At 40.9% G+C, this 24,952-nt stretch overlaps 1 protein-coding gene across 4 annotated transcripts in view; it reads right to left on the bottom strand.

The window, feature by feature from the left end:
- Nucleotides 1-24,952, bottom strand: part of LOC146991588 (phospholipid phosphatase-related protein type 5-like) — a 71,267-nt gene that overhangs the window by 27,472 nt on the left and 18,843 nt on the right. For 3 of the 4 annotated variants that reach the window (XM_085775488.1, XM_085775495.1, XM_085775480.1), the window contains exon 3: nucleotides 14,648-14,752. In XM_085775488.1, the coding sequence (XP_085631614.1) occupies nucleotides 14,648-14,752 (105 nt within the window). Of the gene's footprint in view, nucleotides 1-14,647; nucleotides 14,753-19,681; nucleotides 21,640-24,952 lie in introns of those variants that run through there. The other variant, XM_085775494.1, reaches the window with a different exon arrangement.

The following is a 24,952-nucleotide window of genomic DNA, read 5'->3' as shown; positions in this document are numbered from 1 at the left end:
CCACTGTCCACATATTGTTTTCATACTCAAGTCTATATAAATGAGAAGCTCTGCCACTCACAGTCATCAATATAAAACCACAGACAGCTGCTGCAGGCAGTCAAGCCCACACTAGCCCGAGCTTCACCGAACTGATGATCATGTGATGTGACTGTGATAAGTCTCTCTTGCACATGCTGTTTCATTTATTTGTGTGCTCGTACAAGAAATAGGGATGTGACAAGTAAAAACAGACATTTTATTTTGACTTGACAAAATTGTCAAATTTGAGAACAATTAATCTATAATTAAAACCCTGTCTTTATTTATTGCATACATTTATTTCCTTGCAAGTTAATGCTGAATGTCGTAACACGCTGCTCCAGTTGAATGTCTATTTGCATGCTGGCATACAGACCAATTCTCATTTTCTAGCTCAAACAGCATTGTCATTCCCACTTTACATATTGTTGGTTTACAACATGTGGGTATCAGTGTGGGAAGAGAGGTTAACAGGTATATTACTAAAAATATTAATGAATTATAGTCAAGCTGACCAATACTTGTGGTGCCAGCTGGCGAGGGTAGAAACATTTGATTGTTTAGACGACTAATCGCAGTCGCACACATTTCTAATTTAGAGTAGATGTGTGAGGTGCTCCTAGGCAATCTTGCATATTGTATGTAATCTATAAACTAAAGATCTCTGCAAGGATTTGGGGTTCATCTCTCATCCAAGAAGCTTCTTCAGTTCTGACTGACAACTGGGCAAAGCCAGGTACTGAGCCTTTGTAAGGTTGTTAAGGTCACACAAGGCCAAGTGTGGATGGTTGTTTAGTCTCCTGGGAATGGATCAAAGTGTAACATTGTAGATGGAGGATAAGTTGTGTCTGCGTCCTACTCCTCTGTAAGATGGTTTTTCTACTTTGACATAGATAACCTCTTCTCCTACTAGACAAAAGATGTTCACAGCAAACAAGATGAAGACTCCACTGGAGGGCTCATGTCACCCTGTGTCTGCTACATGTGCAAGTAGTTCACAGTTTAAACAAGTAGGAATACAACATGTTTGTTGTTGTTTCTATCTCTGAATTTTAAGTGTTGTAAGCAATAAATCTGGTTTATCTGATGCAGAAATATCATATGAGATTTTGCCCTTCAGCTGTCTCTCATTGTTTGATCTTAAGAGATTTGTCAGTTTGAGGATAAACTCAGTTTAGCAGATACGAACCTGCCAATCTCTACATCCCTTAGTGGATCAGACACTTGTATATTTTCCTTTTTTTTGATACATCAGTCCACCGATCTCAAAGAAAATTGCTTCTGCCCACATACAGTATTTGTTTGAGTAATTGCATCTTCAGACGAATACTATTCAAGAATGCAGTAAATGAAAGCCCTGTGCATTTTTGAAAGCACAATATGGTTTAAAAGGATCCTGGGTCACATACTCCCACTCCCCCCCAAAAAACAAAACAACAACAACTGCAGTTTTAGGAATAAGACACTAATATTACTGTATAGTCACATATTTTCTTCTAATAAAACGTGTGTTACATTGGTTTTAATAATGAAATGTATTTGTCCCTTGAGGTTTTAAGCCAGTAGTAACAGTAAACATTGTAGTATGTCAAGGAATATGTAGCTTTTTTCTGCACAAAACAATTTTGGCATTGCCAGCTCACTGCTTTACGTAATATCTGGGGCTGATTTCACTGAGAGGAATGACAAATGAGGGTTGAATCCCTATTTGATTTAGCTACTAAATTCTATCAGTATAAATTTAGCCACAGGATGAAAGCAGAGTTTATAAAATAAAGCAGATTTATGATGATGATGATGACCCCTTTCTGGTTGCCCCAGTAAACTAACAAGACTTATCAAGCCATGTAATTAAGGCTTAATGCCCATACCTCTGCACTTCAAAGAGAGTAAAAGCGAGAAAATCAAAGAGACTAATATGGCACTGATGTGACAGAAACAGAGGGAAATCTCCTGCCCTTAAAAGTCTTTTAACCAGAAATGAGGAAAATAAAATGTGACAATAATAATGTGTCGTGGGGTTGGAAAAGCAGTGTTGAAAATAGATGTGGGCATTGCTAACGTCTCTTGGGGGTCAAAACCATAAGTGGTGCACGTCTCCCCTTGGTCTGTGTGTGGAGTGTCCAGATGGCACAAAAGTCAACTGATAAAGTCAAACATGTTTACAGAGGGCGAGAATGTCTGGATGGAGGCTGGTGTTGAGATGACAGCACCCTGCTGGGAAAGGACGAATGTCACACTGCTCAGGATGAACTGGAAACATGCCGCTTCGCTTCGCTCTCAAAATGTCTGATATGTTTGTGAATGAGCACCATAGCATGACAAGTATGAATGTGGTAGAAATGAGTCCCACTGAGGAGGAAGCTCATAGTTCTACATGAGCACATTTGAGAATGGATTGTTTTCTATCCTTTGCTGGGTGCTGGGTGTCTTCTCCCTGAGCATTAAAGATACATTACAAACCACTGTCAAACAAAAGAATGTAGCAAAAAATGTAACACATGCTGCTGACGTTTTTTTCTTTTCTTTCAAAAAAGCAACAATTATAGCAACATTTTTGGACACTTCACTTCACAGAAGAGAGTATTATCACTACATGAGCATCAGGCCTGACCTTCCTACAGGCTTTCTATGCGTCTCAATGAACTGGCAGGCTGGCAGCTGACGTGATTGAAGTTTTAACTTTTCTCTGATATCATTGTCATTGTCAGCCATTGTCTTTGTCATCTTATTTTGTTAGATGATGTTGTGGGAATAAAATATGGATTTTAGCAGAGTAGAGCGCAGCTTGGAAACAGCTTGGAAGTGACCGGAGTGTGTCCAGGCGCATTGAGCAAATTTTAAAAAACACACCCCGGCCCCTTTTCCACTAATAAAGACACTCACATTTAGTACCCTATATTTAAACCCAGTGTAACAAAAATCAGGTAGTGTGTACAGATCACAGCATAAACAAATATCATGCATAACAGGGATGAAATCATAAGGATGCATTGCAGAGCTTCTCTCTTTGTTCTGAATTTTCTGAGATGAGAGATGGCGAATATATACCCACATATATACCCACTACCTAGTCTGGGGCCGTTGACTTGCAGTTTTGGTAAGCAGCCGGAACCAGGACGAGAGAGACAGCCTTTCCGTCAAAATAAAAGCACCAAGCTGGAATTCATTTAAGGAATATAACTTACAAGAAAATCCCAGAGCCATTAAGTTAACCTTTTATTTTATTGTATTTAATTGTATTACAAGATATTGTCTATTTTATAAGTTTTATGTTGGCGAACACTTTTACTTTGGTGAATTTGGTGATTTCCGTATCCGCTAGAAGACCGGAACCAGAATGCAGACGAACTTCGGAGTTAACAGAAACCAGGCTCGTCTCCTCTCTGAAGAGACTGGTGACGCGAGGCTACCCACTACCTGATGCCGAGGCTGTTTGTGGTTGGCTGAGAGAGATGATAGTTTGTTTGTTTTTAGTTTTTCGTTAGTTTGCATCACAGTTTCAGCTGTGTTAATTCAGTCAGGTCGAGTTTCCATTACACATGACAAAAGCCTTTATAAATTCATGTGCTGACTCAGATAGTTACATTGAATAGTGGTTGTTGTGATTATTTATTGCATTGAAATGTGCCTGACATTCTGGTAACCTGTCTGTGAAGTTTTGGTGACGTGTGCGCACTGCGTGCCAGTCAACCAAATTACCATTAGACCGGCTGTGCTTCGCCTATAGCACCGAGAATAGACCAGGTGCTGGCGAGCTTTCAGCGCACATTCGGCGCAGCCTTTTGGCATGAAATTGTCACAGTGCCAAGCTGAATCTGTCGACACCTCCCAGCCGCCACACCCATCTCGGCGCACCTCGGTCTACCGAATTGCAAATTCGCTGCGCACTGTGTTGCGCCATGAAATTAAAGCCCATTGTTTTCATGGGCTGTGTTTCAGACAGCATTTTATATTTGTTGCATTTTGATAATTTGACAATATTTTCAGATTTCCATTTGCAATTGTTCATATACATAAAATGCATATGTATTTTATAAGTATGAGCACAGATAGTAGGAGAGAAGCAAACTGATAAATCACTGAAACCATGCAGTTCAACACAGTGGAGCCAAGATTTTGTCTTGTTTCTCATCTCCTAGCTTTCTCCCAGTAAACGATTAATTTTCATACATCAACAGAAGATTTAGTCTCTGTTCATCATGCATAAGGATGTGTTTATACTTTGAGGCACATAAATACTACAGTTAGGATCACCTCCTAATATAGCCTAAATCATCTCATCCAAGTGATCATCTTTACAAAGCTCATTGTTGTATTGGATTGGAAATAGACTAAACAGGTGTCTCGAACGAAGTGACCACAGAGTGTATAACATAATTCTGTCTGTCATATTTTACTTAATAGCACAGTATGTTTGTAAAGAGTGCCATTAAGCACCTCAAATTAATAAGACACATTTAAAACATATTCTTACAGCAGAACGCCAAAATAAACACCTCGAAGCAAAAACCTGGCATCATCAAAGCATTGCTTTTTACATATGTGTGACATTAATTCCAGGAGACTTCACAGAGTTACTATGCTCACAGTTTTCAGCCCCAAATTAGCATGAGATGAGGCTGGTACACCATTCCTCCTTTTTGGTCTCCTGAAGAGCTCACATAATCACTGGGTGATTATAGATGATTAAGAAAAGCCAAGGTCCAATTTTAGATCCCATAAACATACACGCACATATACACACACATGCACAAACAGTGACACAACCCCTGCATGTGTAAGACAAGAAAAAAAGCTCCTCTCACACAGGCTCATCTACATAAATTACATGTAAATGTTTGAGGGGGAAAAAGCCTAAAATATTCATTGAGGCGTATCATAGAATCAACATGGATAATAAGATGACAACGGATGGGCTTGACTGCCGCCTGCTGCCACCAGATTGTATTACAACCCAATGAGCACGACGAGTGCAAGACAGATGAGCCGACTGGTAGAAAACGGTGGACAAGCCAGAGGGGTGCAGCCTTAAAGAGAGGTCTGGGAGAAGCAGCGGAGGGAAAGTGGAAGAAGATAAACAGACAGATAAACCGCTAATGAGACTTTAGTATATCACAGAATGCGGCACAGCAAAGCCGAGGGTGCCACTGGGAAATAAAACTGAGAGGCAGCGGAGAGAGGAGAAAACAACAGGGGAGAGGAGGTGAAAGAGAGTAAATGAGGATCTGTGAGAGACTGAAGAGGGTGAAGTGGAGAGGTAAAACACAAAGAGGTAACAAGGGAAAGGAAGAGAATCAAAGCAGGCATTCATCTTTTGGGCACCCACATGTAACCCCCTCCCCACCTCCTCTCTCTCTCTCCCCCCTCTCTCTCTCCATCTCCCAGCTCTTTTGTTTGTCTGATTACTGTGTGTATTCTATCACCATGCCTTGTTTATCTGAAATTCATCAGTTCTTTTTTTCCTGTCAGAAAACATCTTTCCTCAGTCATTTTCAAACCCACGCTCCCCGTGTCTCCCTTCTTTTCGGGCTGCATTTCCCCCCATGTCTCTCAATCACCATCACTGTCACTTACAATGTATCTGCTTCAATTACACACACACACTGTATCTACAGTATCGACTTCACCCTCTGTCCTCCTCCACTCGTCTTTCCTTCCTTTCACTTCACCTTTCTCCTCCTCCTCTCCTCTTTAAAGCAGACAGCCTCCATGCAGCGCCAGTAGACTACAGACCCATGAACAGCACATTTAAATGTTCGCTGCACCATGCCGAAGAACAATCACATAATTCTACAAAATCCCCAGTCCTACAGCACACAACATGCCCCCGCATCCTACAAACAGCGAAGAATAAAAGCGGATACAGGCTCACACACACACAAACATGTTTCCCCACAGTGCAATTAAAGGTTTTTTTTAGCATATATAAAAACAGTTGTCTGATATATAGATTACAAATTACATGTTTTTTCCCACAAAGAGGATTGAATCTTGAAATGTTTTCCCATCAATAATTTTACTAACAAATTTGACCTGGATGTAATCTTTCCAGTATTAGAGGCTGACATCTTTCACAACAACATACAGCATGGCTAGCAGAAAAAAACTGTCTGTATTTCTGAATCCTATTATCGCACATAGCTCAGAAGGAGGCAAAAGCAAGAGGCAAGATTATATCTTACATAAGCAATTGTATTTTAGAGACTTAGTCCATCATGGATCTTCCTATTTTAGATAAAGTAATGTGTCCTCAGCACTGCAGCCTAGATAGGCTATTCAATATTTGCAGATGATATGAAGCTGCTGTGATATACACGGTCTCTCATCTATCCCTCCCTCCACAAAGTGATAACAGGTCGGAAGCAGCCAGCTAACAAGTGTTTCAAACATCTACCTAGTGCTGAGAAATCCCAGCACAGCAGACAGCCGGGCAGGTGCTATTCATGGAATCTGAGAGATAATGAGGGGGAAAGTAAGGAGAGAATAATATCAGCGAAATCTGTAATCTGTGTTGTGTGTGTGTGTGTGTGTGTGTGTGTGTGTGTGTGTGTGTGTGTGTGTGTGTGTGTGTGTGTGTGTGCGTGCGTGTGAGTGTGCGTGCGTGCTGAAAATGAGCATGACAACTAACAGCAGAGAATGAAGATATTCCACTATAAGATAATATGTTCAGGCTCATGTACTTTTTTCTCATGTGGTAATAACCATGGTGATGGCGCATAAATTGCCCATAAGGAGAAGTTAAAGGAGGTTAAAAATAATCATTAGTTGTATATTAGGAACGAGCTTAAAGTGCTTCTACAATGTACTTCTACATCACAACTCTTACAGGATAATTTACCTGAAAAGTAATTCTGGAGCTGTTTTGAAGAGGAGCACTCACAGAGAAGTTCTGAGTACAGGTTGGTTGTTGGGTCTTGGACTTGGCACGAGTAAAAAATTGTTTGGAACAAAAGATTCTGGAGAAAAGAGTAAACACACACAACAAATGTGTTGCCTGGAGGAAGAAGATGTACTCAGGCTGTGTCAACCCCAGCAGGGAATAAGGATGAAGTAAGCACATGCTGAGAGGAGGACGTTTTGTTGTGGGCAACTGTGGATCTGTTGCATTCTTGATGCTGTTCATAATTGGAGGAACTTATGCTGCTCTGCTGTTTTCACACCAAAACTAAAACCAGAGAAAGATGCCACAGGCCTTGCACACACACACGCACACACACACGCGCACACACGTGCACGCGCGCGCACACACACACACACACACACATAAACACACATACACATATATCCTGTCAACAAGCAGAGTAATTGTTTCCTCAAGTCAATTCACTTGGCATCAAAATGAAGGACTTAAAAGACCTATGATCAGCAAAAAGACAGATGAAACAAAACTGAAGTTTGGTCTGTTACCATAAAGAACAACCCTGCTGCCTAGAATTTAGGTTTTCCCTGATACTTTCACCATATACTTGATGTTGGAGCATGTTCAGTATGAAGGTATTATACTTTATTATTTGCAAATGTGTAACTCATTCTGTGTGTGTGTGTGTGTGTGATCAGATTTGTAAATGTGTACTGACATTTGTGGGTATGTACATAAATCTGCAAATGTGTATTCAGAATATGTGTGTGTAATCAGATTTGTAAATGTGTACAACAAATCCTTGTCTATATTCAGATTTGCAAGTGAAGACAAATCTGCAAATGCGTGCATAGATCTGTAAGCGTACGTAAATCTGTAAATGTGTATGTAAATGTGTAAATGTGCAAACAGACTGTAAATGTAGACAGACCTGTAAGTGCCGGTCATCAGCTTACAACCCGGGTGGGGTTGGCTGTCTTCTTACACACAAATTTTGGTACACTCTGGATGTGCATGAACCTTTTTCTTTGTTCAAATAATAAAGTAACAGTAATACCTCCATAGGTTCAGCACCAACCTTTTGGGAAACTATGTGAAAATGCAGGATTTCGACACTGGAGTCTGGGGTCACATTCAAGCTGTTCTCATTTACATGTTTTCTTTTTTGTTTCTTTGTTTCAGAAACAGTAAACAAAACGTGCAGTCAATTACTGCACATGTCATATCTGAGCTGTTGCTCTACACTGCTGAAAACCAGATTTTGTGACCACAACATCGTCTGACAAAATCCCCATAAAAGTTAAAGACAATGGCTGTGCAGTGACTTCAGCTCAATTTACTGTTAACATAATCACAGAGGAAATTAGCAGCTCATTTACATCAGTGGCTGCTTGGCAAACAGTGGTGTGTCTGCACAGGGAAAACCCAAACTTACACCTAACTAGAAATACAGCAACTACAGCGAAGTCAGTAAATGCTGTCACAAAGGTGCTAAGTTGGCAACACTGTTAGTTTGTGCCGAATCATTTTGAAGAAGAGCAACAACCAGTGGGGAAACTCCAGCACTCAGGGATGATGAGCTGCTCCCTACTGCCCCCGAAAGAAAGTCCAGTTTTTTCCATCTTCAGCCGGACCTGACACTGACTCAACACTTGACAATAAAATCAAGTGCTATAACAATCATAAAATTGCTAGGTTGTGTTTTAGTTACAACATTTGCAAAATTGGTTTTGTGGTTACATTAAAGGTAGGGTTGGAGATCTTATTCGGGAGCATTTTTTACTAAATTGCTTGAAATCCTCTTCACACTCTGACTGCAACCAATTAATTGAATGCTTTTTCACAAAAATGAAAAAAGTCAGTCACCCGTGGGACAGACAATCCTGTAAAAACAGTATCCAATCATCTTTGACACCATTATCCTGTAAATTGGATCGTGATGTGTCAATCAAGCTGCCATCTTTGCCCCTCCCTTCTCTGCGTGTGCCGTTTTATCGTGCACTAATCACGTACGCGATCAGAGTCTTCAACGAGTTACGACGCGGAAAAGACAACGCCAGTGATCCAATGTGTCAAAAAAAAAGGAGTTAAATTAATAACAACAGCATGGGGTCTGAAACAAGATCTAATGGATGGCAGTAAGTTATTCCAATCAGAGGGAGCTTTGTGTTTGAAAGCATGTCTACCAATTTCCTTTGTTCTTGGGACAGAAAAAAACAGTTGAAGTGAATGTCTAACGATGGTCAGTAGGGGACTACGTATTGTTTTAAGTAGAGGGGGTAGTTAAAGTGAACACATTTATAAATAAGCTGGAACCAATGGAAGCGTTGCCTGAGGCAGCCAATCAAGAGTCTGATGCATCATACAGTGATGGGTTCTGTATGGACATCTTAAAACAAATCTGCAGATACTGTTAAAAGCAAATCAAGGGAGGCATTTCTCTGATGTGCTTTGGTATATGGTATCGGCATAGTCAGTAACTGGTATTAGAAGTTGGGAGGAAGATTCTTTTCCTTAGTTGAAGAGTGAAACAAATTATGGAGCAATAAAGTATGCTGAGATAATGGTTTATTCTATTTACATCGGATTCGATGTGTGGCTTAAATGTTAATGAAGTGTCGATCCAAAGACCCACATATTTGAATGTGTCCACTTTTTCAAGGGGGGGTCCATCATTAAAGCAGAGAGACAGTTCAGCAGAATGATGTGATAATTTGTGACTGATTTCTTTTTGTTCAATAATAGTCTGTTATGGCTAAGCCAGTCCTGGCCATTATTAAATTCAGATTGCAAGAGTGTTTACGTTTCTAATATATTGGTGCTCGATGTATAAATGACAGTATCATCGGCATACAATTCGGTATGACAGCCAGAGGAGGATAGAGGAAGGTTGTTAATAAATATGGAGAACAGAAGTGGCCCCAAAGATGACCCTTGTGGAACGATTAAATAATCAGACTGACTGATTAAATAATCAGACTGACAACACAGCTTACACATTGACGTCTATTATGTAAATAGGAGTTGAACCATAATAAGGCATGACGAGACGGTCCAATTGCGTGTAGTTTGTCTGGGAGCAGGTAATGATTGACGGTGTCAAAAGCTTTGCTCAGATCTAAAAAGATTGCACCTGTGTATTTATCATTGTCTGACACTGATAACACATCACTAGTGAATTTAAGAAAAGCAGTGGTTGCAGAGTAATTGGGTCTAAAACCAGACTGGCATGGAGACAAGATGTTGTAGTCAGAGATGTATTGAGATAGTTGATTAAAGATACGTTTTTCAAAAATCTTAACAACAGAACTAATAATACTAATTGGGCGATAGTTCGATCTAATGAACCACACTGAAGTCTGGTAGGTGGCAATGTAGCTCTTAGCTTGATGCTGGGTGGTGTATTATGATGTTACGCGTTTTTGTTTATGTGAATGAGCCATGAGAAAAACTGGAGGAAAGTTAGCGATGCTGTGCAGTGACACGCGACAGTATCGCGGAAAGCTGCGTTGCTCACATTGGGATTACATCATTCATTACATTGCGAGGCCAATACAGTACCTAAGCGGCTTCACCTTGATGTGAATCCAAAGCTGAACAAGCATTGCGTGTTCCTGTGCTCTGGAGGCGTGGTTTTGGAGAGAAGTCCGAGGAAACGGGCTGGATTTTTGACTTGTGTATTTTCAAAATGTGGCCTGCTCAGACAGTTTTTTTATACCTTTATACTGTATATTGGTGAATGTTTTGAAGACAAACTCAATATGAACACTTTGGTACCTGCCAGATGTGCTGACCTCAGGATTGCTGACCAAAGTGTCAGGTAAGTACTGACTGATAGAACACTTAGTTGGGGCTGAATTTGACTCCATTCAAAGCTTATCTAAGTTGCAAATTAGCCAGAAACCCGAGTATCAGCTTTTATATGAATCAAAAAAAAGTTTAGATACAGAAATTACTGATTAGGCTGAAACTGGGGCATCCAGGGAGGCAAGGAAATGAGGGATGCAAGCAGCCACGAACCAACACCTTAGAGTATCATCAGAGACAGCACAGGCCGTAGACCTGAAATATTACGTGGTCTGATGCTCAGCAGTCTGTTTACTTTACGGAACTCGCTGTGCCACGGGAGGATGCAGCCAACGAGGCATGAGGAAGGAACAGAGACGAGGAAGCTGCTCTGAGCTGGCAATCGAGGCTGAACAGCAAAGCTGGAAAGCCTGGGTACACACTGCAAAGGGCTGGGTGCCATGAATTAGTAGCTACAGTGCATCCACCAAGAGTTAACAGTAATTATTATCACATCTTCAGCTGAGCCCACACTACTATTAATGCAAGTTGTACACGCTGAGATTTTCACTCAAGGAGTCCTCTTGGAGTATTTTGTAGCTCAGCTTCGTTACAGATTTTCACAGTAGGCCCGCCTGCCCTAGATCACACCAACTCACAACCCTTCTCCCACCCACCCGTGTCTTAAGCTAGTCAGGAATCTGTTGTATCAAAATGACTTTTTAAAGAGGGGCCTTTGAAGCAGTGTCTCTGTTAGGCCCCAGACTAGTCTCTTGTGTGGCTTCACAGCATGATGGCAGCCACAGCAGCGGGGAGTGAAAACAAGAGAGAGAGAGGGGTGAAAGATGCAGAGCTAAAGAGAGGAGAGAAAGAAAGACTTATCTGCTTTCCATTATGATGTTTTCATCCCGTGCTGCTAAAAGTGAAATCGTGTGAAATCATTCTCACTTCTTAATCTGGCATAAGAATAAAACGCTGACTACAATAGACAGAGGGAAGAAACTTGGAAAGTGTGAACAGAGGGAGAGACAGATCCAGTAATCAAAGTTAGAGATGGTAGAAAAGTCTTGACATGAAACGGAGCAGTGAACTGACAATGGGACTGGGGAGTAGGCCATTGTCATACAGATAAAGGAAGAAGAGGCAGAGAGAGCAACTGAGAGTGGGAGACAGAGATTTAGATTGTGAAGAAAAAGGGAAAGAGAGAGGGAATCGGAAACAAGATCACAAGAGAGGAAGAGGAATAAGACTGGGCGTTTCAATTGAAAAGAAATGGCTAATGAGATGCTAATGTAACAACAAAGGAGTGAGTGCCCTCCGGGGGGAGCTATGCTACTGCAAGCTACCTCAGTGTATGAACATAGAAGAAGGAGGATAGAATTAAAAATGCCCTTTATTAAACTACTGCAAAGCACACAGATTCATTCAGGTGCATATTTAGTGATTCCAAAAATTCCCATCACCCCACCTCTAGGTTGTGTTTTAGCAAATAAAAATAACAGGCACAGCCCTGGAGGAAGAGTTGATTAAGGTGACAAAACGGGAAGAAACGCCTTCCCCAGGCCTAGAGATGTTCATGTTACCCTCCAGGCTGCTATGTGAGGTGAGCATGAGGAGGAGGTCTACTAAGGACAAGGTCTTTCTGCCTTGAGAAGGAAATAAAAGGTGGAGGAGGTTAACGGAAACAGGAAGAGACGTGAGAAAAAATGTTGGAGGCCCAAGAGAAAAACATGAAGATGGGGAGAAGTGTTGAGGAGAAATGAGAAGTGTGGAGGTCCACTCTGACGATGACTTGAAGCTTCACAAGTAAAGGGGAATAATGGAGAGATCTGTGGTGCAAAAGATGTAATTACTCCAGAGAATCAGTGCTGGAGAGGAGTGATGTGGACTGGGCAGTACTCAAGAGACAGTCAAAGAGAATACTGGAAGAGGGGAGGAGCACCTCTGACAGATAGGAGCCTAGAGATATTAAAGACGCACTATGAAAAAAATTAGAAAGCTGGAAAATCATTATAACAAGTCCTCAAGAGGATGCTGAGAATGAGCCAATACCAAAGCACAATGAAAGGAAATAAAGGCAAGCTTAAAACCGTGCGTAAATCTGCAGGGATTGTGGGATATTTGTGCTATAAAGAGATGCAGCGGTAATAGCAATGTGTTGAAGAATATTGTTGTGTGCAAAGAGTGTAGGATTCATGTGTTGGATGTGGCGCAAAGCGAGGATGAAAAACCTATTGTATGATCTCAAGAGGAGGTTGTGAGATTGAGTGAGTGAATGAAAATGAAGAAGGAGAAGAAGAACCAGTAATGAGGCTGTTTTTCCATACTCCAAAATTCTAGGCCACTCAGTTTACTTGTATTGACTTGTTGTGAAAGCCCAGGGTACTCATGCTCTGGCAGGAAAAGCTAAACGGGGGTTCATATGCCATTATCCCAGCAGGTGATCCATTTTCACTTCCGACTCTGGTCCAGTGACTTGGTGATCTTCCAGACAAGTCAAATCAGTCACATCTACCATGGTTAAAAACTTATGACCATCCAAAACTATGCTGACTTCTCAGCATGGTTTTGGATCTTTTATGGCCCTGCAGCAAAATAAACTGTCATGAATAAATTGTGATCTACAGTTGTAGAAAAAGAAATGCACTATAGAAAAATCCACAATTTAACATACTCATTGACTATATTAATCTAAATATTATGTCTTAACGCCATATTTAATGAATGATAGGATATCTTAAACTGGCTCTTATAATATGGTTGAAGAAAATCCTTGACGAGATTCATCTGAGGACGTTGGGCGTGCAGCTGTGCTAAAGAAAGATGTAGTTTGCAAAAGACACCACCAGCCTTTCACAGGATCAGTGCTTGCCTCAGGAGAAAAATGTCCATATTCATCTTCAGTTCTCTTGTTTGTCTGTTGGCTATATCTGTTGGCAAAACCTGACTCATCCAGTCAACTTTCTATGCCACCATTTAACCGTTTCTGCCAACCTTAAACATATACAAAAGCAACGTCATAATTTTAGGCTGAATTCAAAAGGAAAGAGTCTCATTTAATGTATAAAAAACAGCTCATTCAGCTCATTCAGCTCATTCAGCTATCGTTGTTATAGCGCTGATGACCTGCAGGCTTGGAGTGCGTTAGCGGTGGCACGGGCTAATTGGGTTTCCGTTCTTAATTAGGCCTATTAATTAGGAAATATAGCTGAGGCCATGAGCACTCCACGAGGTCATTTAGGGATTACAGGGAAGAGAGGAGTCGTGGGAAGAGTAGAGGAGAAGAGAGGAGATGAATCCAGGAAGTCATGAGTAAAAAGTTCAGTGAAGAAGCCCCTTGATGCTATACCTTAGCAATGGTTCCCTTCACCCTCCTGCTGAATGTTATCACTAAGTGAGTCATGGATTGAAGGTAATTACCCCATTGTGATAATTTAATCAAATCAATCGCTTCTTTTGGGAGTCAGTGAATTGAAAACAGAGCCTGCTAATTGATGCAGTTTCCCAACCGACAGCCATTGTTGTTAATCCCCAGTAAGAAACATGGGAAATGTTGGAAGAAAGAGATGTAGGAGAAACGTAGGAAAAGTGGTGGGAGAGCATTCACTGGCTGAAGACTTTGAAATGTGCCTGCATTTGTCCATCTATTTCCTCTGTGTGACTCCAGCCTCCCAGTGATTTCACCCGCAGAGTAGACACTTTAGGGCTCCATTTCTGCCCACTTCCGTATGAAACCATGGCATTTAGACAGCATACACCTTAGTCCACAATATGAGCACACAAAAGCCTGAGTGTAAAGCTGTGTAAAATTGAGCCAAATATAATGTTGCCTTGAGGTCATAGCCCAAAAAAAAAAGCAACCCAAAACACTTTCGTTGTTCAGGTCAGATCAGGCGGAAATTCACAGTTGTGAGTCGACTCCATAAAAGCTGTGTATTTCTCCCTACTGAACAATATACTGAATGTCCGAACACTCACCTCCACAAACAGGAAGCAGGGTACGATGTAGGTGCTGGTCTTCTGTTGGCTTTGGTCTCCAAGGTTTCTCAACGCCCTCTGTGCTGCCAGCCGACTGTCCATCATCTGTGGGTAGAAAAGTCAATGTAAATCTTCCATCTTCTACATTTGATGTGATATGTTTGGCGTAGAGCTGCCTTTGCTGACACATTGAGAGCAGTCTAGGTGATGTTGAGTTGTACTAAAGACTAGGAAGTAAAGCTGGGCACTACAATTCAGGGGAGTTAGATAATAATAATACTTGCACTAAGATAAACTTCAAACTCATCCATAGATAACAATTGCTTTGACTTATTTGCAAAGAAAAAGACCTGACTGCCACCTTATTGACTAAAATGAGTCACAGTCGTCTGAGTTCCAGTTGATACAACAGTGTAAATAGTGTTTATTTATATTCAGTGCCTGGCTCAGAGTAGACCTTTGAGACACTTTAATAGTCTGAGGAGTCACAGCAAACGAAAGGTGAGGATATGTGTTTTGTTAATTTGGAATATAATGCAGGTGAATTGTTGTACTTAGTTATACTTATTGTTCTTACTGACAGTTACTAGTGATAGATTATATTATTTTGTGTTAGCACAAAGTATTACAAATGAACGTATAATAGCGTACAGTAACGTTGACTGATGATAAACTTGCCCAGCAATATATCATAGTCAAATTCAGCCTCATCTTTCATCTGTCATCTTTCAACTACAATAGTACAATTTCATTTCTACTTCTCTAAAGTGCCTCAGAATTGAACAGATCTACCACTGTTATCAGAGAGACCACACTCTCACGTGTGCCATCATAAATATCATCATATTATCACATATGAAAAAAAAAACAGTTGTGTGTAGCATGAACACTTAAGTGCACTGTTGCAGCCCGCAATTAGGAAAAATAAATCATATCTCAAAAACAAAAACTGATATGAATTAAGTGTCTATAATGTTTTTTAAGAGACTGCAATGATTTGTCAATTATTATTATTAATATATATGATTATTAAAAACATCAGAAAAGAAAAAAAAAATTCTTATTCAAATCATATAATATCATACAACTGCAGAACAAAAGAAAACGCTATAATCGGTTATTTTTGCAGAAGTCTCAGCACTTAAAAGTGCGTAAGTATACTCCTGACTGTTCGTAGATTTTGTTCTTAGTTAAGAACAAATTCTGGATAAGAAAACATTCATGAATGCCACAATCTTCGTAAAAACTTCCTAAGTAGGACTTAAGAACAAATTTGTTCTTAAGAACGGTTCGTGAATGAGGCCCATTGTTCTTACTGACAGTTACTAGTGATAGATTATATTATTTTGTGTTAGCACAAAGTATTACAAATGAACGTATAATAGCCTACAGTAACGTTGACTGATGATAAACTTGCCCAGCAATATATCATAGTCAAATTCAGCCTCATCTTTCATCTGTCATCTTTCAACTACAATAGTACAATTTCATTTCTACTTCTCTAAAGTGCCTCAGAATTGAACAGATCTACCAGAGATTTATTCCACACTGTTTTATTTGCATAACTGTGATCATAATTGAGCTATGGGGTAGTTGCCATAGAAATGAATAAAATTAACATGTTAACACTGAACATTTAAAATCATAAACTAACCAACGTTTTTCAGAAACGTCCATCCTGTCTGAGTTGAGTGTCTGTGTGAGAGAGAAGATAAAGACTCACTAACATTCAGCAGATCAGATAAATGATGGGTTTCTCAGAGATTCATTAATGGCTCCACTCATGTGAGCTTAGACCTTCACAGTGAACAATACTGTGTGAAGATTTGCAATCATAGTGATTCTTTACACCATGAGTTCATAATGTACTAGACATCCACTAATAAACCTCAACCGACCATGGCACCAAAAACCCCCATGCATCAGGGTGTCAATTTGACCAGTAATAATTTGGAACAGCGGAAAATGAGCTCCAGTTCAAGGTAATACTTAAAGAAAGAACAATGAGAACTTATGACACAAGTAACTAGTAATTCACACACTCTCTTTGTTATTGCAAAAGTGAGATTTTGTTTGTTTGTTATGTTATCTGTTAGATTGTTTCCCATAGTGCCAATGTTAGACTGTTTGCTCAGTGACTGTGACAGATTATCTTCGGTACAATTCTGTATTGAGCGAGGGGCAGGCAACATAAGATTTATCTTCTCCATGCTCCTTTCCGACCATGGAATATGAAATCATTGTGTATTATTATTGTATATTACCTTGGTTGGAACAAATAAAGACATTTATTATCATATCATATATATTATTATTATTATTATTATTATAATGAACACCTACATTAGATTGGACTTATCCACACAAACTCACTCACCCATGCAGAGCTGCCCACAAAGACTTTCTTTATGAGGCATCAAAAATGCACATACACAGGTACACATGCATGTACACACACGCACATACACACATAAATCTTAAATTGAGGGGGGGGTAGGCTGAAAGGAGGAGAAGTAGAGTGGAAACAGAGGAGCGATGATCAAAAACAAAAGCCTGACAGAAAGAGATAAGAGAGAGGCAAAGTCATGATGCAGACGTTTGGAGACTCTTCAGAAGTAAACAGGGTGGGGTGAAAGCCAGCAGACTCAGCAATGGGAAATAATAGTGATTGGGGGGAATAGCAGGTAGAGAAGGGAAAACAGCTCCAGTCCCAAAAGTGAGAGCAGAAGGAAACAGGGGGGGGTTAGAGCAGGAAGGCCAGCTTATGAGATGTTCAGGGATTTATGACATGCAAATGACTGCGCTCATGCTTAATAAAGTCAGCGTCTGGCTTTTTAAGTTTTGGGGTGCCTCAAAAAGTTATCCAAGTACAGATCCTCTTTGAATCAAACAGCAAATGCAAACTTTGAAATCACGATGTTATCAATCGTCAAGCGTCAAGCAAAAGTCCTTTGCAATCTTCAATATAATTTTATTCACTCAAACAGCAATTGGTTTTTCCTCTCAGATATCTAGTCTCCTCGACAACAATTATCTCGCTGACTTAATGGCTGAGGGCAAATCCCTGCTGCCTTGTCAGCCCTTTCCTCGATCAATGGCCGTTAAGGATGAGAGGGGAGGAAGCCACTTCACAAGGTTGGAATGCGTCCATGCCTTCACAATCACCTGAATACCTATCAGCAATTTACATTATACAAGACGAAGCAATGACATGAACCGACGTTTCATTAACTAAGTTCACAATAAAACACATTGAAGAATAAAGAAGAAAAGAGTATGGAAATGTTATATAATTCAAACCTGTTTATGCAAACATATAAAATCATTGTGTGTATTTCCATGTGAGGAGAGCAGGGAAAGATTTCTATTAAAAAATATTGGAAATGTTTTATGGACCACCACAGTATGTGCATTAATAACTCAAGCATTAAAGATGTAATACCCCCAGAAATTTGAATTCACTGATCTTCTCTCGTCTGGTACAGTTTAATCTAAGAGGGAATTTTAGCTCACACATGCATGTTATCGAAGACAGCCAGACTTCTGAACCAGCAACAAGCTGAGACTCGAGAAATTGTGTTCAAATCCTTTTAAAATGTGTGTACAATTTTTAAAGCAGCCTACACACCAGGGATGCAACTGTCTGCATTGCATAGCTAGAATAATGGTTCTTTCAATCCAGGATTTGGAGATTAGGAATTATCATCTCTATAAAATCACCCCAGGTGCTGTCACAGTCTCAATAATAGTGAACTTCAATTATCTGGCAATGGCGTCCCTCTTGGCAGTTTCTGTTCCGTGTCACAGATTTTTCATCATGGGTGTGCAGCTTTGCATGTGGCTTGTTTATGGCCACAAATGGTCAAAAATGGATTTCCTTTAGAAGTCTTGTCACAATGTCCATTTGCACGGGTGTGTATTTTTATGTGCGCACTGTTAGAATGAATGACATACACACACACAGAGCAGTACAGACTACATTCAGTGTGTTTAAGTGTGTTAATTATTCATAACATGGTTCACATACTTGTTTTTACCCCTCTTTCTCCACTACCGCCAGTCTGCCTCATGGGAAACACTACCCCACCAGCATCATCCCACCATATCAGTGTAAATATAAGCTTCTACTATAGGCGAGCCTCAGCAGCGGCTTTGAAGGGTTTTGTCTGGTGTAAGAGCATTCATTGAACGTAAGCATAGAGAGAGCAGAGGTTGTACAAGTTGCAGCAGAAGATAAACAGATTGTCTTCATAGAAACACACACACAGCTGTATTTACAGTATTTGGGTCTTCTTTTATGCACCATCTTCCAAAGCAGAGAGAGGCAATCAGCCATGAGGCTGGCGTGACTGATTGTCTCTTATGTTGCTGTCCATGTCGCTCACTATGATGTGCATTCTTAAGACTCGCTCTGGCACCCGCTATAACAAAAGACCCACTCACTATCTTGTTGGCGTGCGTGCACAGTACACACACACGCACATATTTGAAGAGACTGTTGCTGCTATTTGCACACCTGTATGCACAGGCTCATTTACACACACACACACACACACACACATACAAGTGACCATTAATGCGGTAGTCATTACATGTCACCTTGAATATCAGACCAACAAGTGATGCCACACAGCTGATGCCTGAGTGTGTTTGTGTAGCATATGTGTGTGTGTGTGTGTGTGACAGGCACACACACACACACACACTCACACACACACACACACACACACACACACACACACACACACACACACACACACACACACACACACACACACACACACACACACACACACACACACACACACACACACAGAGTGAGTGAGAAAGAGAGAGAGAGAGAGAGAACATCCTGCACAGAATTCCTGCTGTGCACCTCAGGTTCAACAATGTGGGTCATAGAGATGCACAATAGAGATGAACAATCACTCTCTCTCTCTTTTCCTCTCTCACACACACATGTTCAAGAACAATCTGTTTCCAAAAAGAACCCGAGGAAAAATCAGGCTAGTAACGGGCTTGAAAAACTCTTACCTTGATTCTCTGTATGTTGCACGCTGTGCTGCTGCACGGTGACCACTGCCTCCTCCGAGCCCTCCGTCTCTAGGAGGATTTGCTCCTGCAGCGGACTCCCATTCTGTGGTTTTGTTGTGGTCTTAGCTCCGCTTCTTTCTCTTTCCCACTTATCGTCTCTTTCAAAGCAAAACCACCTCTCACTTCTGCCGCTCCGCCACTGAGAAGCCGGCGGCACTGAGTGTGAATAGAGAGAGATAGAGAGCTTGCCCGCTGCCAGGCACCCAGCCTCCAGCCAGCCCAGTCTATATCTGTCTGCACCCTGCCGCTAGGTCGCTAAGCTAAATATGATGATCTTCAACAGCACTTCAAGGCTAATTAGTCAAGTGAAGGGATCCACTGGCTTGGAGAGCGAGGCTGCTCAGCACAGTTGCCGGTGGATACAAGGAGAGGAAGAGAGAGAGGAGAGGGGGAGTGTGTGTGTGTGTGTGTGTGTGTGTGTGTGTGAGTGTGAGTGTATGCGTGTGTGCATGTGTGTCTATGTGTGAGAGAAAAAAGAAAGAAAAGGCAAAGAGGAGGAGGAAAAAACAGAGATTAGGAAGGGGGAATCAGAGAATGAAAAGGAGCGGAGACTAGAAGCAGAAAGGAGCCAGCATGTGTATGAGAGAGAGAGAGACAGAGAGAGATAGGGTGTATAGAGAGAGATGTACAGAGAGTAAAAGAGAGAGAGGAGGGGACTACATGTGTGTCAGAGGCTGAGGCATCACTGTGGCTAAAATGGTAGACACTGTGCACTTTAGTACCCCAGGAAACCACTTTGATACGGACAAACACCATGGGCTCAGTGAGCGCGAATGCACAGGTCTGTGTGTTTCTGTATGTGTGTGAGTGTGAATGTGTGGATTTAATTATGGGAAAATGGGAAAAATCGGAATGCGAGAGAAAAAGCCCACAGTGATGTGAAGGCATAGTGTTTTGTCTCTGTGTGGGTGTCAAAGATTTGTGTTTCTGTACTCAACTTGAAAGACGATGGGAGCTCAGGTGAGCAGGGATTGTAACTTCGGGCAGTTGGGTTAATGATGCACCGTCAAGTGGAAAAGTGGGACGCATCCCGCACGTGGTCCTATATGGGTCAGGGGCCCTCAGGTGCAAGCTCACCATCAGCTTTTGGCTCATAGTGAACTTGCTTACAGTATATATGTGTGCATGGGTATACGCTTGCATATCGCAGGGTTTAAATTCTCTGTCTCATTCAGGACTAAAATAGGGACAGTGTGTTTTTCTGCATTACTGGTATGTACACTGAAGTGTGGTGGTGCCTGTTTAGACAAGCTCCAGTCGACTGCTGGACACTGGGAAATACCCCAAAGGCACAGCTGCACAGGTTTGTATTTCATGTGGACCCCAGCCCAGAGTTCTTACTCTCTGCTCTTGCACTGCTGCTCGAGAGAATGTTATTCAAAAACAAACTAAAAAAGAAAATCTAAAATATGCTTATCCATCTTGTTTGTCAAAACTTAGATGAGAGGATCCAAACCACTTTCATGTCAGTAAACATGAAGCTACAGCCAAAACCAGTTGCTTCCTTAGCTTAGCACAAAACCAGGAAGCAGAGGGACACACCAAGCTGAGCTCTGTCCAAAGATAACAAAATCCACCAAGCTACACCTCTAAAGTTCACTCATTCCCATGATCAGTGCATCTCGCTTATGCTTCTCTAGTTCTTACTACCTGCAGTCTCAACTTTTCAAGAGGGATAATCCCTCCATAAATCCTCAATAAAACTGGCATTTTCTATTCATTTGACTTGGTTGGATTTGGACAGAGACAACTATTTCCCCTTTTTCTGAGGCTTCAAATTTCAAACACAAGAGTTGTATGCTCGCATCAAACTTTTGGCAATAAAACTAAGAAGTGTATTTCACTAAATTCCAAATTATTCCCTTAAAGGGATAGCTCAACATTTTGACAAATTGGCCCATTGCCATAATCCCTATAGTCACAGCAGTAGGTTCATTACCTTTAATTGTCGGTGCAAGCTATTTTTAGAACGGCGGAGCAGACCTGCGAGCTGCTCAGAGCTACGCTACGGAGGCTAATGGGATTTCTTGGTTGCCCTCATCAAACTCATCAAATACACAATACAACAACTCCAAAACGCTCTGGTGGTCAAGTTGTGACCTGCACATTCACCACGCTATGAGATAATGATGGAACATTATGAGACAGAGTTGTTTTTGAGGCAAATGTAGAGACTGCTTGATGAAAAACTGCCCCTGAAGGAAACATGCATCAGCGGTTTTGCATGAATTTACCTCGAAAACAACTCTGTCTCGTAACGTTCTGTTAAGGTCACAACTTGTCCACGAGAGCATTTTGGAGTTGTTGGATTGTGTATTTGATGAGTTTGATGAGCGAAACCAAGAAATCCCATGAGCCTCTATAGCGTACAGTACAGTAGTTCTGAGCAGCTCGCTGCTCTGCTCAGCCGTTCTAAAAATAGCTCGTACCGACAAATAAAGCTAACAAATCTATGATTATAGGGATTATGGCAATGGGCCAATTTGCCAAAATGTTGAACTATCCCTTTAACATAATAGGGATGAAAAATTAGGGTCATGATATCTCTTTACCTTAAAATCCAGTATAGGGGTCCAGTTATGTTAAAGTGTATTGTCTGAGTATGCCTCAGAGAAATTAAATCAAAGGAGAAGAAAGAGGACAAGGAGTGGAGCAGCCTGCAATTTCGCCCTTTGCCAATACAACTCTCCAAATACATCCTTTAAGCCAAATGTATAAGAAACAGCATTGTAAAAGCTGTCCACTCTCTTGCTGCACTCAAACAAATTACTCACAGCTAGAGAGGGACTATGGACCTCTCACGGTAGAGGTATTTTATTCTGAGATAGATGGATAAAATCACATGGTGTCACAGATGTCATAGTTCCCATGGTAACTCTCTGCAATCATAGAGTAAAATGAGTGAGGAAATGTGCATAAACAGAAATACTCCCCCCCCCCCCCCTCTCTCTCTCTCTCTCTCTCTCTCTCTCTCTCTCTCTCTCTCTCTCTCTTTTACACTTTTAAAAGCACATACACAATATTAATGAAACAAGTGCCACTTAAAAAAGGCCTTGCTCACACACCACCATTCAATTCTCATGCCTGAATGAAACCCCCTCACAAGCTGGGACAAATAAGCACGCACTGATGCAACTAGACTGACCCAATACTCTCTGAGATATCAAGAAGTTCGCGTTTTGTGGATGAGAAAACAAGCTCAGAAAAAAAACCTTATCAGAAATCAGGCAATATGTCAGCGCATTTACTTCCTCTACAACTTTTCTTTGCATCATTATTACAGCTACCACTTAAACACATCCATAAAATCCATGTATGGCTATTGCAATTATTTCACAGAATTCGTAGAAAACCATTGTCTTAAAATCTCATAACACCTGGACAGTTTTTACACATAGAGGCTTTTATGTAAAAACGTTTTAATGCCACAGGAGTACCTGCTTGCTGCAAGGACAAGGAAACCACTTTACTATACTTCAGTGACTATATTAATATCTGTCTTTTACAGTCTCCCAAAGGACATCTTTATTATCCGCACCATCACTTTAACTCATGCTCTGCTGGTGTGCACATTTCTGTAGCATTCCTGCATGACAGTTGATGCCTTTAATGTAGATACACACTGACTAGAGTGAAATCAAGGGCACTACAGGGACACAGGAGACAGATAAAACACTGTAGGAGTCTTAAATAGAGCAAGCAAGTACAGGGCTGAGTGTGTATAGCCAACAAACAGATAAGATAAGATAAGATAAGATAAGATAAGATAAGATAAGATATACCCATACCCATACCGAAGTACAAATTATCCCCTAATCTGAAGGAATTTTGGAGCGTCTTTCATCATTGTTTTGGATTTTTGGCCCATTAATCTATTGTTCTTTTCACCAAAAATATAGAAAACCCCTCTGTTTTACCTGCTCAAAGGTTGAATATGGAGAATGCTTATTAAAAGCTATATTTTTTCAAAAATAATACATCCACTAGGCCTTTAGAGGGGTGCAGAGTGCAAATATTGCTTTTCCATAAAATATCTCTGCCTTCAGGGTTCACAAAAATCTCTGGCCAATAGTTGTGGCAGCCGGATGACAACCATACATTCACAAAATGGTCAAATTATCGGACATTTGGCTCTTTTTGGGATTAGTAATCGTACATCGTACAGAGTGCAAAATTGCATACAAGTACGGTAATTATCGTACACCTGGCAACACTGCTGGAATTATTTTTCTGTTCTGTTCTGTTGCAATTCCTATTTTGATCAATAGATGGTGGCATTCTGCTAATTCTCCACTGACTAAATTCAACCTTTACCGGGCAAATTTAGCAACAACTTTACGATAACTAGCACTGTGCCTGCGCAGTGCATCATGTGCTGTGTTCACTGCTTGTTTCTTCTGCCCCCAAGTGGCCATTAAATCAGTACCCTAATCACAATGTTATAGCTACTATAGCTGCAATATGCACATATTAGAGAGTAGCCTACAGAAATATTGGCAGTGGGTATAAATAAAACACACACAAAAAAACCATAGACATTTATCGCAACCTGGGGCTTTGTAGAATCCCTCAATGTTGACATTCTCGTCGAGTACTAAGGACAAACCTGTCCCTTATGTACACAACCATACAGGCAAAGTATTTTCACACTTTGGTATATGTGACCAGCCTGCCCTTCAGATGGTGAACACAATCTTTTTGGTTGACAAGCATCTGCACAGTTAATAGTTTGTTGACTATTTCAAAATGAAATACCGCAAAACACAATACAAACCAACCTCATTCCCTTTCCACATGCGTATTGTATGCAATGGGGAGCAAATGCATAGAGACAAATGCTCTTTCTACAGTATGCTACACAAGCACATACAAGCACACGCTCAACCGAACAAAGAGCAGTGTTAAGAAGGTGCTGGCACTCATATGCATGAGCACACAGGTACAAAAGCACATGCACTCAGTATTGTTAAAGAAATGTTGCTACGCTAACAAAACCTCACCTCAAAATACACTCACAAAAAAAACAGACTGACTATTTTCCATGCTGCAAAGGGAAAGCTAGCAATATGAGCCTCTGTGCTCCTACTATCTGGCTGCTCATGTGAAGACTCGCTCTTGTCTTTGGGAATAAGAAGTAGGCCGAGTCAGTGGATGTGCTCATTTCATACACTATCACTGTGGATCAGAGCCAAGGACTTTCTTTTGCTTCAA

The sequence above is a fragment of the Trachurus japonicus genome, chromosome 1, assembly GCF_045865225.1.
Source record: "Trachurus japonicus isolate A0001 chromosome 1, Traja_1.0".
Lineage (NCBI taxonomy): Eukaryota > Metazoa > Chordata > Actinopteri > Carangiformes > Carangidae > Trachurus > Trachurus japonicus.
Note: the sequence above shows the minus strand (reverse complement) of the source record. Positions and strands in the feature narration are given on the sequence as shown.